The 18,760-nt window shown below is 40.9% G+C and overlaps 1 protein-coding gene and 1 long non-coding RNA gene across 3 annotated transcripts in view; one reads left to right on the forward strand and one right to left on the reverse strand.

The window, feature by feature from the left end:
• On the reverse strand, positions 1-16,405 carry LOC140601060 (uncharacterized). Its single transcript, XR_012004109.1, has 3 exons — positions 16,283-16,405; positions 15,374-15,444; positions 1-2,136 (listed from the first exon to the last, which is right to left on the reverse strand). It is a non-coding gene; the product is annotated as an uncharacterized lncRNA (long non-coding RNA).
• HMGCS2 (3-hydroxy-3-methylglutaryl-CoA synthase 2) overlaps positions 14,198-18,760 on the forward strand; it is an 18,238-nt gene continuing 13,675 nt past the window's right edge. The window contains exon 1 of one of the 2 annotated variants that reach the window (XM_072769564.1): positions 14,198-14,402. In XM_072769564.1, the coding sequence (XP_072625665.1) occupies positions 14,299-14,402 (104 nt within the window). In that variant the 5' untranslated portion in view covers positions 14,198-14,298. The remainder of the gene's footprint in view (positions 14,403-18,760) is intronic. The other variant, XM_072769563.1, reaches the window with a different exon arrangement.

An 18,760-nucleotide genomic window follows, 5' to 3' on the forward strand; every position in this document is an offset into this window, starting at 1 on the left:
GAGTAGTCTCTCTTTTGTTTTATTTTTCACTGAAGATTCTTATGTGCAACAAGTTTTAGAACTTTGAAGTTAAATGACTTCTAATAACTTTGTGTTGGATTTTACCTTGATAACTTTCCCGTTTCTCATTTTTTAAGGTTTTCTTTTAAAATTCCAGTTAACACAGTTTTATATTAGATTCAGGTGTAGAACTTAAATTCATTACTTACATACAACACCCAGTGTTTATGGCAAGTGCTCTCCTTAATCTCCACAACTATTTCACCCATCCCCTCACCCGCCTCCTCTCCAGCAGCCCTCAGTTTGTTCTCTATCATTAAGAGTCTGTTTTATGGTTTGCCTCTCTCTTTTCTTCTCCCCATGTTCATCTGGTTTTTTTTTTTTCTTAAATTCCACGTGAGTGGAATCATATGGTATTTGTCTTTCTCTGACTTTTTTCACTTAGGATAATAATACTCCAGCTCCATCCATGTCATTGCAAATGGCAAGATTTCACTCTTTTTGATGGCTGAATAATATTCCATTCATCAGTTGATGAACATTTGGGTTCTTTCTGTGTTTTGCCTATGGTTGATCTTCTATAGCTCATTTTTATGCGATGTTAGTTTTCCTGAGCTTTTAGAAGGTAGTGTGGTTCAGAGTAGCTTTTCAAACTCTGCAGAGCTCCCTCTTGTTTTCCCTTCACTGTTAAAAAATATGGCAGCTTGCTCTATGAGATTTCCTGGCTTTCTTCCATTCCCAAGTTTTTATCTCTGCCTCTTTTCCCCTTGTTTCTGTTACCCTTGTCTTTCTCAGTTTTGATTCCACTAGTTTCTAGTCAGTATGCCACCACTCCTGGAAAAGGGCTCTGATCCTTCTCAGTGCTCATGGCTAGCTCACATCTTAGAAGTATGGATTGGGTTATCTCTCTTCCCAACTTTTTATCCATGTTGGTAGCATGCAGTGAGCCATGATGGGAACATTTACACCATGGGAACTGGCAAATAATGCAAACAGAGTTTTTAAGTAGTTAAACAGCACACCACTGACTATGCCATTCTACCTCTTGGAATCTTACTGGGAGGCTTTGCACTCACTGGCATTGAGGTGAGCTACTGCTCTCTAATTGGTTGGCTTGTTCTCCAGAGGTTTTTCATTGGCTTTTTAGGAATTCTGTTCTAAGATTCCTCCAAATAGGTCCTTCCTCCCTTGCAGATGTCACCATAGGTTCTATGACAATTGGCTTATCCTCATCTGTTTGTATTGTGGGGATTATAGGAACACAATATCACTTAGTTTTATTGCAAATGTTCATGAGATTTTGGTGTTGACAAATTGCTGTCATCTAGGCTTTGTTGATCCACTTAGAGAGCACAGGTGGAATAGATCTAGCATACTTCTTAAGGTTTCTAGGATTTCAGGATGGTAAATGAGCATTGATTTCAACTTAAAGTCACCATCAGTGTTAGCCTCTAACAAGAGAGTCAGCCTGTCCTTCGAAACTTTGAAGTCAGTCATTGACTTCTCTCAAACTATGTAAGTTCTAGATGTCAATCTTCTGATGTAAGACTGTTTCATCTACATTGAAAATCTGTGTTCAGTGTAACCACCTTCATTAATTATCTTAGCCAGATCTTCCAGATAACTTGCTGCAGCTTCTACATCAGCATTTGCTGCTTCACTTTGTGCTTTTATGTTACCACTTCTTTCCTTAAACCTTGTGAATCAAACCTTGCTAACTTCAGACTCTTCTTCTGCAGCTTCCTTGCTTCTCTCTGCCTTCATGGAATTGAAGAGAGTGAGGGCCCTACCTTGCATTAGGCTTTGCCTCTTAAGGGGATGTTGTGGCTGATTTGATCCTTATCCAGGCCACTAGAACTTTCTCCACATTAGTAATAAGGCTATTTCTCTTCTTTATCATTCTTAGCTTCACTGTTGAGGAATTTCAATTTTCTTCAAGAGCTTTTCCTTTACATTCACAACTTGGCTAAACATTTGACACAAGAGGCCTAACTTTCAGTCTGTCTCAGCTTCAACATGTCTTCCTCACTATGCTTCATTATTCTAGCTTTTCATTTATAAGAAGAGAGGTGACTCTTCCTTTCTCTTGAAGCCATTGTAGTGTTATCAATTGGCCTAATTTCAAAATTGTTGTGTCTTGGAGAATCAGGAAGCCAGAAGAAAGGGAGAAAGATGGTGGAAGAGCCAGTCAGTGCAGCAGTAGTCAGGACACATACAACATTTATAGATTAAGTTCACCATCTTATATAGGTGAGGTTTGTGGTACCCCAAAACAGTTACACTAGTAGCATCAAAGATCACTAATCATAGATCCCTATAACAAATATAATATTAATTAGCAAATTTGAAATATTTCAAGAATTACCAAATTGTGAACAGAGACCCGAAGTGAGCAAATGCTGTTGGAAAAATGGTGCTTATAGACTTGCTTGGCACAGGGTTGCTATAAACCTTCAATCTGTAAAAAATGCAGTATCTGCAAAGTGCCATAAAGCGAAGTGCAATAAAGCAGGCACCAGAATCTTAACAGAAGTGGGAGTCCAAAGTCCTCAGCACCACCATTTGAGCAAAGCACTTCATTTTGCTGAGCTTGTTTATTCTGTTGAATGGCTTAATACCTGACTTTTGCTCTAGATCCTCTCTATAACTAAACACAAACATATCTCAAAAGGGAAAGAAAGAAAATTTCCAGTGGACACAAAAGGAAATTTTTTTTGCCTCTTTTTCTGGGTTTGCAGGTCAGAGAATTCACTGTCCAGAGAAAATCCTTTTTCTCATCAAGTTACCATCAAATACGACCCACAGGTGTAATGATGGTGCTCTGATGTCCTAGATCTTGGAACCAGCAAAGTTACAGGATGCCATGCTCTTTCCTTTACAGCCAAATGATTCTTAATACCTTGCTAACCATTTCATAGCATCCAGTTTTGTACCTCTGATTCCATTTCACCTGTTCTTCTGTTTCCTTTAAAAAAAAAAGATTTATTTTTTTTTTCATGAGAGACACAGAGAGAGAGAGAAAGAGGCAGAGACACAGGCAGAGGGAGAAGCAGATTCCCCTCAGTCAGCCCAATGGGGGACTTGATCCCAGATCCCAGGATCATACCCTGAACCAAAGGCAGACGCTCAACCATTGAGCCATCCAGGCATCCCTGTTCTTCTGTTTCCAATGATGGACACCCAAATGATCTCCAACTCCCTATTTGAGTTCAGTTTGTTTTGGTCCATAAAGTACATCAGCTATTAACTAATCTGCCTTCTCCCCAATGATTTGTGGTGAAATGTTTGTCATAAAAATGTCCATGTACATAGGAGTCTGTGGCTGAGCATCTTATTTTACCTCAGGTGTTTATTCTTGTACCAAAAACCACACTGTTTTTTATTAGTAAGAATTTGTATAACTAGAAGAAATCTCCCCCACTATTTTCATTTTTCAAGTTTAACTTGGTGACTTCTAGACCCTTATTTTTATAGTTCAGAAAAATATATCAAGTTTCTCAAAAAATCCACTTGAAATTTTTATTGGTTTGCTTTGAATTTGTGGATTAATTTGAGAAGAATAAATATCATTATCTATATCTTGCCATCCAAGAGCATAGAATGTTTCTCTATTTTTTTTTCAAATGACTTTCTATGTTATTTATTCAAGTTTCACATTTTTTTCCATAGTGATCCTGTCTAGCTTTGGTTAAATAAATTTTTAGACCCTATATAATTTGTGTTGCTATTGTTAATTGGACTCATTTTTCTTCTCATAGTTCCTAGTTGGTTAATGTTAATGCAGAGAAATCTTACGGATTTTTATTTTTTATTTTTAAAAAGATTTTATTTATTTATTTATTCATGAGAGACTCACAGAGAGAGGCAGAGACACTGGCAGAGGAGAAGCAGGCTCCCAGCAGGGAGTCCGATGCAGGACTCAATGCCAGGACCCTGGGATCACGCCGGGAGCCAATGGCAGACCTTCACCCAGGCGTCCCCCTTACTGATTTTTTTTTTTAATTTTTATTTATTCATGATAGGCACACAGTGAGAGAGAGAGGCAGAGACACAGGCAGAGGGAGAAGCAGGCTCCATGCACCGGGAGCCTGATGTGGGATTCGATCCCTGGTCTCCAGGATCGCGCCCTGGGCCAAAGGCAGGCGCCAAACCGCTGCGCCACCCAGGGATCCCCCCCTTACTGATTTTTAAATGAATGTTGTATCTGATAGCTTTGTTGAATACTTTCTTTTTTTCACAGATTTTATTGATTTTAATTTTCTAACTAATATACAAATAATAATTATCTATATCTTTTCTTTCTTTTTTTTTTATATCTTCTCTTTAATTCTTTCAACTCTTCTTTCTTTCTCTTTCTTAATAGTATTAGCCAGAATCTCTACTGTGGTGTGGTAAATAGTAGTGGTCATCCTTGTCTTATTCCTGATCTTAATGTTTCTCCTTTATGTATGGGTTTTTGGAATATAGCATTTCAGGGAGTTTTGGAGGTATACAGGAGGTATACTTGTTATTAAACTCATTTGCCTTTCTCTTGTTAAGTCTTTATTATAAGGGAGGGGTGTCTCAGCCAAGAACCTGGCCAAGTAAAGGGAAAATCATTTTTCCTCCCCTACAGCTTCTTATTAGTGCCTTGTAATACAAAATCTTCCTCTAACTTCTTAAGTACACAGGATGATTATTTTAAATTCTTGGTCTGTCTATTATAAAAATTCTCTTTCTGGTAGTATGTATTGCTCAGTGTGCTGTATTTTTTACTCTCTTGACTAAGGTTTCACATTTAAACTGCTAAGAAACAATGGCACCAAGAGAAAAAATATTGCTGAGTCACCAGTTTGGAGGATTGAGAATGGAGGTTTGTTAGAAAGATTGGTTAATCTGCAACTTTTTTTAAGGTCTGGACACTAGGATAGGGCTTTTAGGATGTTCCTCCTACTATTACTGCCTCCAGGCATCCTCCACCTCAGGCTTCAGCCTGCTTCCTTTTTTATTTTTTATTTTTTATTTTTTATTTTATTGCTTTAAATTAAAAAAAAATTTTATTGGAGTTCAATTTGCCAACATGTAGCACAACACCCAGTGCTCATCCCATCAAGTGCCCCCCAGTGCCCATCACCCATTCACCACCACCCCCCCCCCCCACCCACCTCCCTTTCCACCACCCCTTGTTCGTTTCCCAGAGTTAGGAGTCTCTCATGTTCCGTCTCCCTTTCTGATATTTCCCACTCATTTCTTTTTTTTAATAAATTAATTTTTTATTGGTGTTCAATTTACCAACATACAGAATAACACCCAGTGCTTATCCTGTCAAGTGCCCCCCTCAGTGCCCGTCACCCATTCACCCCCACCCCCCGCCCTCCTCCCCTTCCACAACCCCTAGTTCGTTTCCCAGAGTCAGGAGTCTTCATGTCTTTCGCCCTTTCTGATATTTCCTACCCATTTCTTCTCCCTTCCCTTATTTCCCTTTCACTATTATTTATGGTCCCCAAATGAATGAGGCCATATAATGTTTGTCCTTCTCTGACTGACTTATTTCACTCAGCATAATACCCTCCAGTTCCATCCACATTGAAGCAAATGGTGGGTATTTGTCATTTCTAATGGCTGAGTAATATTCCATTGTCTACATAAACCACATCTTTTTTTTTTTTTTTTTTTTTTTTTTTTTTTATAAACCACATCTTCTTTATCCACTCATCTTTCGATGGACACCGAGGCTCCTTCCACAGTTTGGCTATTGTGGACATTGCTGCTAGAAACATCGGGGTGCAGGTGCCCCGGCATTTCATTGCATCTGCATCTTTGGGGTAAATCCCCAGCAGTGCAACTGCTGGGTCGTACTGCAGGTCTATTTTTAACTCTTTGAGGAACCTCCACACAGTTTTCCAAAGTGGCTGCACCAGTTCACATTCCCACCAACAGTGCAAGAGGGTTCCCTTTTCTCCACATCCTCTCCAACATTTGTGGTTTCCTGCCTTGTTAATTTTCCCCATTCTCACTGGTGTGAAGTGGTATCTCATTGTGATTTTGATTTGTATTTCCCTGATGGCAAGTGATGTGGAGCATTTTCTCATGTGCTTGTTGGCCATGTCTGTGTCTTCCTCTGTGAGATTTCTGTTCATGTCTTTTGCCCATTTCATGATTGGATTGTTTGTTTCTTTGGTGTTGAGTTTAATAAGTTCTTTATAGATCTTGGAAGCTAGCCCTTTATCTGATACATCATTTGCAAATATCTTGTCCCATTCTGTAGATTGTCTTTTAGTTTTGACGAAATATAGCATCCATTCCTGATCAACTCTTCAGAGTGTAGGGATAGAGGGAACATTCCTCAACATCTTAAAAGCCATCTACAAAAAACCCACAGCAAATGTAATTCTCAATCAAAACAGGGATGTCCACCCTCACCACTGCTATTCAACATAGTACTAGAAGTCCTAGCCTCAGCAATCAGACAACAAAAAGACATTAAAGGCATTCAAATTGGCAAAGAAGAAGTCAAACTCTCCCTCTTCTCCGATGACATGATACTCTACATAGAAAACCCAAAAGACTCCACCCCAAGATTGCTAGAACTCATACAGCAGTTTGGCAGTGTGGCAGGATACAAAATCAAAGCCCAGAAGTCAGTGGAATTTCTATACACTAACAATGAGACTGAAGAAAGAGAAATTAAGGAGTCAATCCCATTTACAATTGCACCCAAAAGCATAAGATACCTAGGAATAAACCTAACTAAAGAGGTAAAGGATCTATACCTTAAAAACTACAGAACGGGGATCCCTGGGTGGCGCAGCGGTTTGGCGCCTGCCTTTGGCCCAGGGCGCGATCCTGGAGATCCGGGATCAAATCCCACGTCAGGCTCCCGGTGCATGGAGCCTGCTTCTCCCTCTGCCTGTGTCTCTGCCTCTCTCTCTCACTGTGTGCCTATCATGAATAAATAAAAATTAAAAAAAAAAAAGGTCTTTCCTTAAAAAAAAAAAAACAAAAAACTACAGAACGCTTCTGAAAGAAATTGAGGAAGACACAAAGAGATGGAAAAATATTCCATGCTCATAGATTGGAAGAATTAATATTGTGAAAATGTCAATGCTACTCAGGGCAATTTACACATTTAATGCAATCCCTATCAAAATACCATGGACTTTCTTCAGAGAGTTGGAACAAATCATCTTAAGATTTGTGTGGAACCAGAAAAGACCCCGAATAGCCAGGGGAATTTTAAAAAAGAAAACCATATCTGGGGGCATCACAATGCCAGATTTCAGGTTGTACTACAAAGCTGTGGTCATCAAGACAGTGTGGTACTGGCACAAAAACAGACACATAGATCAATGGAACAGAATAGAGAATCCAGAAGTGGACCCTGAACTTTATGGTCAAGTAATATTCGACAAAGGAGGAAAGACTATCCACTGGAAGAAAGACAGTCTCTTCAATAGATGGTGCTGAGAAAATTGGACATCCACATGCAGAAGAATGAAACTAGACCACTCTCTTTCACCATACACAAAGATAAACTCAAAATGGATGAAAGATCTAAATGTGAGACAATATTCCATCAAAATCCTAGAGGAGAACACAGACAACACCCTTTTTGAACACGGCCACAGTAACTTCTTGCAGGATACATCCACGAAGGCAAGAGAAACAAAAGGAAAAATGAACTATTGGGATTTCATCAAAATAAGAAGCTTCTGCACAGCAAAAGAAATAGTCAACAAAACTAAAGACAACCTACAGAATGGGAGAAGATATTTGCAAATGATGTATCAGATAAAGGACTAGTATCCAAGATCTATAAAGAACTTGTTAAACTCAACACCAAAGAAACAAACAATCCAATCATGAAATGGGCAAAAGACATGAACAGAAATTTCACAGAGGAAGACATAGACATGGCCAACAAGCACATGAGGAAATGCTCCGCATCACTTGCCATCAGGGAATTACAAACCAAAACCACAATGAGATACCACCTCACACCAGTGAGAATGGGGAAAATTAACAAGGCAGGAAACCACAAATGTTGGAGAGGATGCGGAGAAAAGGGAACCCTCTTGCACTGTTGGTGGGAATGTGAACTGGTGCAGCCACTCTGGAAAACTGTGTGGAGGTTCCTCAAAGAGTTAAAAATAGATCTGACTGTATCCTGTATCTGATGAGTAATATTCCATTGTATACAATGAGGGAGAGTTAGACTTCTTCTTTGACAATTTGAATGCCTTTTACTTCTTTTTGTTGCCTGATTGTTCAGCCTGCTTCCAATATCATTCTTGCCTCCACCCATTTCCTCCATCCCCCTCTCCCAGGCATCCTTCAGACTCCTCAGGGATTGCTCACAGCTTTTTAAAAAGCATTCTCTGGATTCACACTTTTGCTCATTTTGCTAGTGCTTTCTAGGTTGATTTGGGAAGAGGCATTCAACAGCTATGAGTTTGCTATGTTGCCAAATGGGAAAAGTTTCAACATAAAATGCTATGCAAATATAAAATAGGCTAAATAGGACAAATACTTGATAATTATCAAAATTCTGAGAGATCAGAAAAATATTTCTTATATAAATTGTTTATTTTTGTAACATAGTATTTGTTACTGACATAAAATGACCATGAGAACATAATTATTTTTTAACTGCTTAAATATCTGTGAAGATAGAGATTTGGCAATAAATTCCAAAAAGTGATGACAGCTGACGCTGGGGTTTGCTCATCGAGACTCATGGGCAACTGTACCATCACTACACTGTGTCTCCCTCATGTGGAAATTGAATCCTCCCCATTTGAGACTACAGATCATTTTGCTAGGTTTGTTCCCTTGGTGATACAACAAATGCAAGGTAACATCTGGAACAGTAAAACTCCAGAAACAACAAAACACCAGCACTCAGGAGTTTTCTGAGAAATCCCATCAGACTCCACGCCCTTTCCCCTACTTCTCTCAAGACCTCTCACCTAATTAGATAGTAATCTATACACACTAACTTCAAGCTTCAGTACTCCTCCTTCATGAAACTTGAAACTCAGAAGCCTTGGAATCAAAGGTCTGAGTGTCTGAGTATTACCCCAGGCAATCGCAAAAGGCAAGACCTGGCAGGTAAGACGTTGGCTAACCAGTAACTAAATCACAAGCAGCATAGGCTCCTCCCTATTGACAGCAGAATTCACATGTAGGTATAGTGAGAGAGCCCTAGAAGTGGAGCTATGACACTGATTTCTACTCCTAGCCCTTACCACAAACTAATCATATACCCACAAGCCAGTGCACTTCATCTCTCTAAGCCTCGATGTCCAGATCAACTTTGTAGAACTGTTGTGAATAGAGATTGCATGTGAAAGCACTTCAAAACTGATAACGCACCAGATATGTCTGTATTGTATGACTATGATATAAATATGGTTAATTTCCCAAAACATAAAGACATCTCTCCAGACTGTCCATAGAAATAACTTTCCTAAAATCCTGAAAGCATATTTCCTTTAGATTGAGATATAAAGTGCAAATCTCCATGGGAAGGGGGTCCACTTCAATTTATCAGTCACCAGAACCTAGGGTAAATACATTTTCCTCACATTTGTTGAAATGAAGCCTCTGAGTTTCTGAGGTAGAAGAGAGACAGATGTGGCTAGAAGGGTAAGTCTACCTGGGATACTTGTTTATAATTTGCTCTCCTAAACCAGCACTCTTGATAGAATTACGTAAAAAATAAATATTGATTTGCAAGCCTTTCCCCTGCATATCTAAACTTTTTCATCCATAATAATCAATTTCTCTGGTTCTTAATGTTTATCTAGCTCATGACACTCATTTTTGATTAATCAACACTCAGCTGAAAAGCTGCAGCCCAGGAGCTGAAAATCTCAAAGCAAAAATAAAAATGTCTATTTTCATTTAGGAAGTATCATAATGTGATAATTCATTTAAGTGCTAGAGATGTGTCTTCTTTAAACAAAATAGCCAGATTTTGTCATCTATTTCCTTCAAAACTTGGAGCAGTTAATAGAAAAAACAGTAACTTGACTGTGTTTGAGTACAATTACTTGACTAAGTTAACTAAATTCCCTTCACAATGGAAAGCAATCACCTGGTGGTATTTTGCTACCATTTCCCCGAGTTTATACTTTATATAATGAATTCCCAGTACTTCCTCAACTTACAAGTTTCCCTTGTTTCAAAGGTATAACCACATGAAATTTCCACTTTTTCAGGTCAAAACTGGTTGAAGACTGGCTCAGATTATGTGCAGGTCCAGATAGTCTAGATTCAAAGCCCATTTCGGCTGCTTCCTAAGTATAAACCACAGGTGGTTATATATTTTTTTCTAGGCCTCAGTTTCCTCATGTGTATAATGGATGCTATAATATTATCAGTCTCAGTTGTGAAAATTAAATGAGGCAATGTATAAAAGTACTTAGCACAGGACCTGACGCATGGTGATTTCTTAGTACATGCTGACTTCAACAACAGAAAAGAGTAAAGTTGATCTTTTCACCTGTATTCTCAGTGCTTAGCATAGTGCCAGGTTTATTGTGTATACAAAATAAAGTTTATGCTAGACTGACTGGTTTTGATCTTCCATGTTATCAAAATGGTCTATTATGCGTCCATAATCCTGTGTGAATATTTGTATATTTGGTCTCTAAGCCTAATCCTCCTATTAGTTTTTCAGTCAAATGGGGAGTGTATGGGAACCACCTGGAGCACTCCAGCATTTGGAGGAAGGGCAGCAGGGAGGAGTGGTAGAAGATCTGGAGAAAAATCATGGGAATGTCAAGCCCTATAAGGCAAATGAAAAGGGTATTTCAGGAAAGAGGGAGTGAGTTTTGTGAGTTCAGGGGCAGTTGGAGACTCTGTACTCCAGGGCTGTTTACTAAGGCTGCTATGTCCAAGCCAATGTGGACACAAGGCTGGGGCCCATGCACTCATCCTGTCCCTCTCTCAAGGCTGAGGTCAGAGTCACAGAGCTGGTAAGCAGCCCACTGACCGCACACATGCTGGACACATGCCTCAGGGCTCCCAACCCAGGGCCTCTACCTCCATCTGTCCATGCTTAAGGACCATGGCCAGGAGTGGATAGAGCTGAAGAAAAGCCAATTCATGGGGCTCCTGCCACCAGACCCAATGAAGGCAGGCACCTACAAGCTATCCTTTGACACCAAGGGCTACTGTAAGAAGAGGGGGCATGAGAGCTTCTATCTGTATGTGGAGGTCACTTTCACTATCACCAATGAGAGACGCAGTTTCCATATGCCCCTGCTGCTGAACCCATGGTCCTACACCACATATGGAGGGGGCTAGTAGTCAAGCCATTGCCACTGGCCAACTGCTGGCCTTGTGAGCATCAATCCCATCCCCACAGCTCCCTGCAGCACTATAACAGAGGGCACCAGGTTATGCTTCCTGTGGGAGATTCTGGTCCCCCAATGTCCAGTAGCAGCTGAGTCTCAGGCATCAATAAAGTCGATGCTGGCATAAAGAGGGAAAAAAAAAGAATAAGAGGTAAGGATGTGAAACATTGAAAATAGACAATATTTCTAATGGTTTTTGCTATACAGTAGAGCATAGATTTGGTGGCACACTTGGTAAGACATTTATGGTCAAGAAGGAGTTTTTTAAAAATGGGATTATATACTTCTTATAAGTAGAAAGGAAAATTGATCAGAAGGAAGAGAGGGGGTAACCACAGGTCCACAGTCCCCGTGTAGACCAGAGGTGATATAATCAGTGCACAAGCGGTAACCTTGACCTTAAACTTAACAGGGACTGTTCCTCTAGGTAGGAAGTGGGAACGGAGAGTATGGGGTATAAAGGCAGGGAATTTGTTGAATTTGCTAATGGAAGACAGGTAGTTCTCTTCTGATTATTTCTATATTCTTAGTGAAATAGGAGTCAAAGTAATCAGCTCAGAATAAGCAGAGGATAGGGGCTGAAGAGAGAAGAGAAAGTATGACTGGCTCTGTTGGGACTGGAACAGCCAATGGACTAGAAAAATGTAGTAGAACTGTCAGGGTATGCTGGGGGTCCATTTAAAACATGTGGTTGTAAATTTAAAGCTAACAAATCAGTACAATATTGTGTTTTTCTTCAGCCATAATTAGCTGCTCAGATATAGGCATAGAGGAGACCAGAAGTGGGTTTCACCAAATTCAAAGGTTTGCTTGGTTAGTCTGACAGAGAGAGTAATGGCAAGGTGTGTGCAAGAGACTCTTTATGGTAATGCACCATGGGTAAGCTGAGCTGCATAAAGAGATAAAAGAGCTCATTTAGAGGTTTGATAAATGGCAAAAAAAAAAAAAAAAAAGTGGAGGAGCTATTGGCTGTCCTAGTGCGAGAAAAACGTGGGCTTTAAAAGTGAGCTGGAAAGTGAGGTTATTAAAAATTAAGCTGAATGAAATTAAAATTTAGGAGGTGGTATAGATGCTGGATAAGGTCAGGAGTATGAGTAGAGAGTGGGAGGCTAAAGGCATGGGGGGGGACAAGATTATGGAAGTGGGAACTTAAGTGAAAGGCTGGAGTAGATGAATTATCTATGTGGAGATTGACATTTTCACGAATGCTGAGAGAATTGATGTGGAGAGGAAAACAGTGATTCATGTGCTTCAATCTACATGAATGAAGGGAGTAGAGCAAGATTGTCAGTTGACCTCAAGAATGAAGGGTACTGGGTAGCTCAGAGTGATGACACGGGCTTGAAGAGAGTGGGGCTTTGGGGAGGAGGGAGAGGAAAAATACTTTGGCAGTATCAATGCAGAGCAAAAAGGATATGAGCCTTAGTCTAAGCAGAGTGGTATCTTGGGTACAGGTGGCCAGGGGGTGGATTTTGTGGGGCAGGCAAAAAGCTCAATCACCATTTGAAAGCTGTATGTTGAGACAGATTAAGAAACAAAGGTCATTTTCAGAAAAGAAATTGGAAACAAAGAATTTTAAATTGATGATAGAACTTTGCAAAAGGCTCAGGGGTAGGGCATGGGTGACAGAGTAAGCTGGGAGGTTCGGTTAGAGCAGTAATACATCAAGGTGTGTGGGGTCAAGAATCTAAACATGACGAAAGACTCAGGAGACATGGACTTCTGGGGAAAACCTAGAAGGTCTCTGCCAGCAGGAAAATGAAGTTACCTCTGACTCCCCTAAAGCAAGAACCACTCTGGCTCTTCTCCATGCCTTCCAAAGAGTCACATTAGATGGGGGAGTTTTACTGAGTGAACCAATGAATAAAGGCATGACCCTCATAAAAGACAGAGGAAGACTAATGCCATGAATGAGAAGGTCAGATGGCAGGAAATTTTATTGATAAGCAGAGTGGAAAGACCAGAATCTGGAGTCAAAAGACATAGATGAGTCCCCAACCTGTCACTTAGGTCTTTGGGAAAGTCCTGCCATCTGACTACGTATCACTGGCCTCATCTGTAAAGTGGAACTTTCCTCCCAAAGACAGCCCTTTTGGGGCTTCTGCACTGCTATTGTAGCCTTCTTGCAGTTCATTTGGAGGTTGTGTACGACTATATTTACATAAGAGTGACAGTAAAGAGAGGAGAGATGTGGTATGCTCCACATCCTCTCTACCCCTACCCCTTGCCTGTGTGCCAATATCTCCTAACTACTTAAAGGCCACTATTAAAAGATTCATTCTTTTGGTTTTGAAAGATGTTCCTTATTATGCATAATGCATTAGAATAATAACAGCTAACTCCACAGAGAGCATTCTGGAACAGCAGCCAGAGACCAAGACGGGGCAGATGGGGTCATCTCAGGATGTGTGACAAGGACCATCATAGCCCCCTGAACTGGCTGGTCATAAGTAAGGCTACTACAAGAGCTGAGAAAGGAGGAATCAGGGATCCCTGGGTGGCGCAGCGGTTTAGCGCCTGCCTTTGGCCCAGGGCGCGATCTTGGAGACCCGGGATCGAATCCCACGTCGGGCTCCCGGTGCATGGAGCCTGCTTCTCCCTCTGCCTGTGTCTCTGCCTCTCTCGCTCTCTCTGTGTGACTATCATAAATAAATAAAAACTTTAAAAAAAAGTATTAAAAAAAAAAAAAAAGAAAGGAGGAATCAGAGCCACCCATTCTTACACCTGCCCAGAATCAGGGCAGCTGTGTACAAGTTGGAAAGATGATGTTTTCCTTCAACTCACCCATGTCCTGAGAGACCTTTGGCCCAGTTTTAGAAGCCATCTGAGCCTTGATAAGCAAAGGCGGAGCTTCCAGAGTCAGGAGTCTCAGAGCTCTATAAAGCCCAATGGGGTGCTTGCTGGACAGCTCTCCCAAGGACTGTGAATTGTTGGTTCTGTGCTTCTACCTCTGAAAATGCAACGGCTGTTGACTTCAGTGAAGAGGGTTTTCCAAGTAAAGACAACAATGAAGGAAGCCTTCCTCTCACCAGCTAGCCTTCTTCCAGGAGCCCACCAAAGGTGAGTCACATTGTTCCCAGGGACTGTTGCAGGCCACTCTTTGAGAAGTGTCGTGGAACCAGTAAAAGATAGGCAGAGGGCTTGACATAAGGGAAAGTTCCCTAGCATCCCAGGGAAAGGTTGGCAAGTCTTGCTCACAGCCTTAGATAAGCAAGTTCATCTGCTAGGGTCTCAGTTACCTCCTCTCTAAACAGATGGTCCCTCTCAGTTACAGAGTTCCAGTATCCCAAATCTCTGATACCTGCTATTTATAGATGATGACATCTTTCACTGCACCAGCTGCATGAAGCAGTGGAAATACGAGTACCAGGGTCCCTAGCATTCTCTTCTCCACCACTGTTCCCCCCTTTCCCCCAAATCCTGCCAAGACCTGCAGCATTCTGGGTCAACTGCAATGTTAGTCAAACCAGCTCCTTCAAGTCATTGTAGCAAGATTCCAAGTGGACTAGGGATCAGAAGTATGATTCATGAAATGGGGAAATGGGATGTAAAGGTAAGATGGTGTGTCTGTGTGCAATGTGTGGTGCATAGAAGCACACATGCATGCCTTTTATTTGTAAACACTCCCCGGTTTGGCCCACATGCTTGAAGCTTGTGAACACTGATGGTAATAGCTATAGCTAAGGTCTTAGGTCTCCAAACCATCCACTGGACTGTGGGACTAGCCCATCCCTCCCACTTCCACACTGCATTCCATGAACACATAGAAAAACAATGTTGATCCAGTGTCTTTCCTTGCCTGGGATCCAGGGACCTGACTGTATAAATGTGTGGAGTAGGGAATGATGTTCCTTAGCCTTCTTATTTTCTTCCTAATTCTCTGCCATTGCCCACACTCTCCTCCACCCTCTTTAGACAGGGCACATGTCCCCAGGTCAGCATTTAAGCTGTTCTTGTATTTGTGAAGATTGACATGGATTTTTTTTCAATAAGCCCAGCAAAAGACAAACTTTAGAACTCTTCCAACTTACCCCTCCTGGCATCCTTGGTTCACATGTTTCCCTTTTCCAGGGTACTTGCAGCTCATCCCACTTTCTGTGGCCTGAAAGTATTAAAAATCTTTCTTGAGTCTCTCTTTGTCTCTCTTTCTCTGTTCATCTGTCCCATCCACTACAACCTGCACCAGCTCTAAATCCAACCCAAGAACTTCCATCTGAGCTTATGCTTCACCACTGATTAAAGAAGAATCATGCCTTCCACTTGGTAGTCCCCATCTGTTTTTCTCATGTGCTGTGTCCCTAATCCTCTTCACTCTTCACTCCCTACTTACTTAGTCACCTCCCGCTATGAATGCCGCCCCATGCAACCCCCTCTAATTCTTCAGCATCAGAAGTTCTACTCATCCTTCAAAGTTGATCTCAAATTTAGCCTCTTCCATGAAGCCTTTTCTGAGCCTACCACCCACATGAAATCTCCACTTCCTCCAAACTCCGTAGGATTTTGCCTATATCCCTCTTGAGGCCCTTCTCACATTCTGACTCCCACCATGTGCTCGTGTATTCCTCCCACTGATTGAGGAAGTCCTAAGAATCTTGATTTCCTCTTTTCTTTTCCCACCTTCTCTACCTCAGCACCCTCTCACTAGCACAGTGCCTGGCATGTAACAGTGAATTTTGACACATGAGAGAAGGAGGAGAGATGGAATAAAGAAAGAAAAGCTTAATGGTTTAAGCTTAATCTGAAACCAAGTAACCTCAGAACAAAACCAATTTTAAATTAAATACAGTGATTATTCTCCAGAGAAAATATACAACATTAGAAGAACACTCTTAACTGCAGTGGTCTGATCTTTCTGGAAGCCTCTACAAGCTAACTTTTTCTCAAGGCTCCAGAATCCATTTCCAGAAATAGCCCCCTACTAAGATCGTTCCAAAAGTTACCAAGTGGCTGATTCTTGGAACCTCTCTTTGAAAGTTCAGATTTCTAACTGGAAAAAGAGTGAGGCAGTGCACTCAGAAAAGGCAGAAGGAGAATGAGGCTGAGGGGGAAGCCAGCCAAGCATAGGAACAATGTTGGCTAATCATTGGCTCCTACGAACTGTGGAGGATTCTCCACAAATATTTGTGAGTACAAACTCCAATTACCTGGGGAACACCAAATAAATAGGGCAGATAACTAAATTCCAAGCCTCTCTTGTCAGATACAGATGAATATTTATACTCTGCCTTATGATCTTGTGATCTATTTTGCCTCACAGTGCTTCAAAGTGACCTTTCTGATGGGAGAACTGGGGTTTACCAAAAGCCTAGACCTCAGGATGATTGACAAACATACTCAATCTGAGCTATAGTTTCTATGCTGTAGAGCTAAATGCATGTACCTGTGAAGCCATCTTGTCATTCACCATGGTCAGGAATTCTGTAGCCATGGGCAGCCTGGGTAGCTCAGGGGTTTAGTGCTGTCTTCAGCCCAGGGCCTGATCCTGGAGACCCAGGTTAGAGTTCCATGTCAGGCTCCCTGCAGGGAGCCTGCTTCTCCCTCTGCCTATGTCTCTGCCTCTCTCTCTCTCTCTCTCTCTCTCTGTGTGTCTCATGAATAAATAAATAAAATCTTTTAAAAAAGGAATTCTGTAGCCAGATATGAGTCAAAGGACTCTGGTGGCACTGGTGAATGCCTTGGTGGTCCCACAGTGGTGAAAGGACAGGATATTTCTAACACATGCATAATGATGAAGGTATTCTGAACATCGCTTCAATGCAGACTTTGATTTCACCATCTGTAAAATGAAGAATATCACTAACGTCACAGGATTTCAGGTACTTTCATGGAACAGATGGAGGTGGATTTGGTGATTTCTATATTTGTAGCTGGAAGGAGAAACTCCAGACTTTCACCAGGGGTATTAGGAGTCAGGATTGAAGACAAGTGGGTAGGTCTAGGGAAGAAACAGATTATCTTCTCCCTCTGTTCCTATTTAGAATTGTTCTCTCTGTCTTCTGTATTCTTACAGCCTTTTCTTGTTATACTATGTATTAAGCTGTAAAATGTCTGCCTCTTCCATTAGACCATGCTCTCTTGGTGAGCACAAAGATGCCTTCTTCACTACTGTGCATCTGGAATCCAGCACTGTGTTGGATGTGCTCCATAAATATTCAGAGGCCCAATCAGAAAAGGCAGAGAGATAATTTGCTTCGACCTGGATGGAACTGGAGGGTATTATGCTGAGTGAAATAAGTCAATCGGAGAAGGACAAACATTATATGTTCTCATTCATTTGGGGAATATAAAAAATAGTGAAAGGGAATAAAGGGGAAAGGAGAAAAAATAAGTGGGAAATATCAGAAAGGGAGACAGAACATGAAGACTCCTAACTCTGGGAAATGAACTAGGGGTGGTGGAAGGGGAGGTGGGCGGGGGGTGGGGGTGACTGGGTGATGGGCACTGAGGTGGGCACTTGACGGGATGAGCACTGGATGTTATTCTGTATGTTGACAAATTGAACACCAATAAAAAATAAATTTATTTAAAAAAAAGGCAGAGAGAATGGAATCAAGCAGGAAATTTCCTTAAAAAGTAGAAAAACAACAGATGTGTTCTTGTGTAGTAAAAAGAAACAAGGAGGAAGGGAATAATGAAAGGAGCACCTTAAAACTGAATGAGATTTTTAAAGTCATGACCTATGAGGTTTATAACATGTGTAGAAGTAAACCATATGACAATAATAGCTCAAAGGGTTGGAGAGGATAAACCAAGTTAAAGTATGGTTTTCACTGTTCAGAAAACAGTAGAAGTATTCATTTAAGTTAGATTACAATAAACCAAGCATGCATATTGTAATCTGAGGTCATTATTAAAAGAAAAGGAAAAGACAAAATGGATTAATAAATACTTGTTTAATCCAGAAGAATGCCAGACAGAAGAAATAAAGAAGCAAAGGACATATGAGACAAATAGAAATGGTGAGATAGTAGATTCAATCCCATCTATATTAGTCATTACAATAAATATAATTGAACTAGTTACTCCAATTAAAGCACCAATATTGTAAGACTTGTGAAAAACAAAAAAAAAGACCCAACTATGGGCTGTTTGGAAGAGATGTGTTGGGGGTCCCTGGGTGGCTCACCAGTTTGGCGCCTGCCTTTGGTCCGGGGCATGATCCTGGGGTCCCGGGATCGAGTCCTGCGTAGGGCTCCCGGCATGGAGCTTGCTTCTCCTTCTGCCTGTGTCTCTGCCTTTCTCTCTCTCTCTCTCTCTCTCTGTCATGAATAAATAAATAAAATCTTTTTTTTAAAAAAGGAAGAGATGTGTGGTAAATATAAAGACCCTGAGAAATGAAAGATATAAAAGGACAACAAAAGATATACCACGCAAACAGTAAAGAAAAACTAAGGCAGCTTTCTTTTTTTTTTTTTAAT

Source organism: Canis lupus, chromosome 12 (genome assembly GCF_048164855.1).
Source record: "Canis lupus baileyi chromosome 12, mCanLup2.hap1, whole genome shotgun sequence".
Classification (NCBI taxonomy): Eukaryota; Metazoa; Chordata; class Mammalia; order Carnivora; family Canidae; genus Canis; species Canis lupus.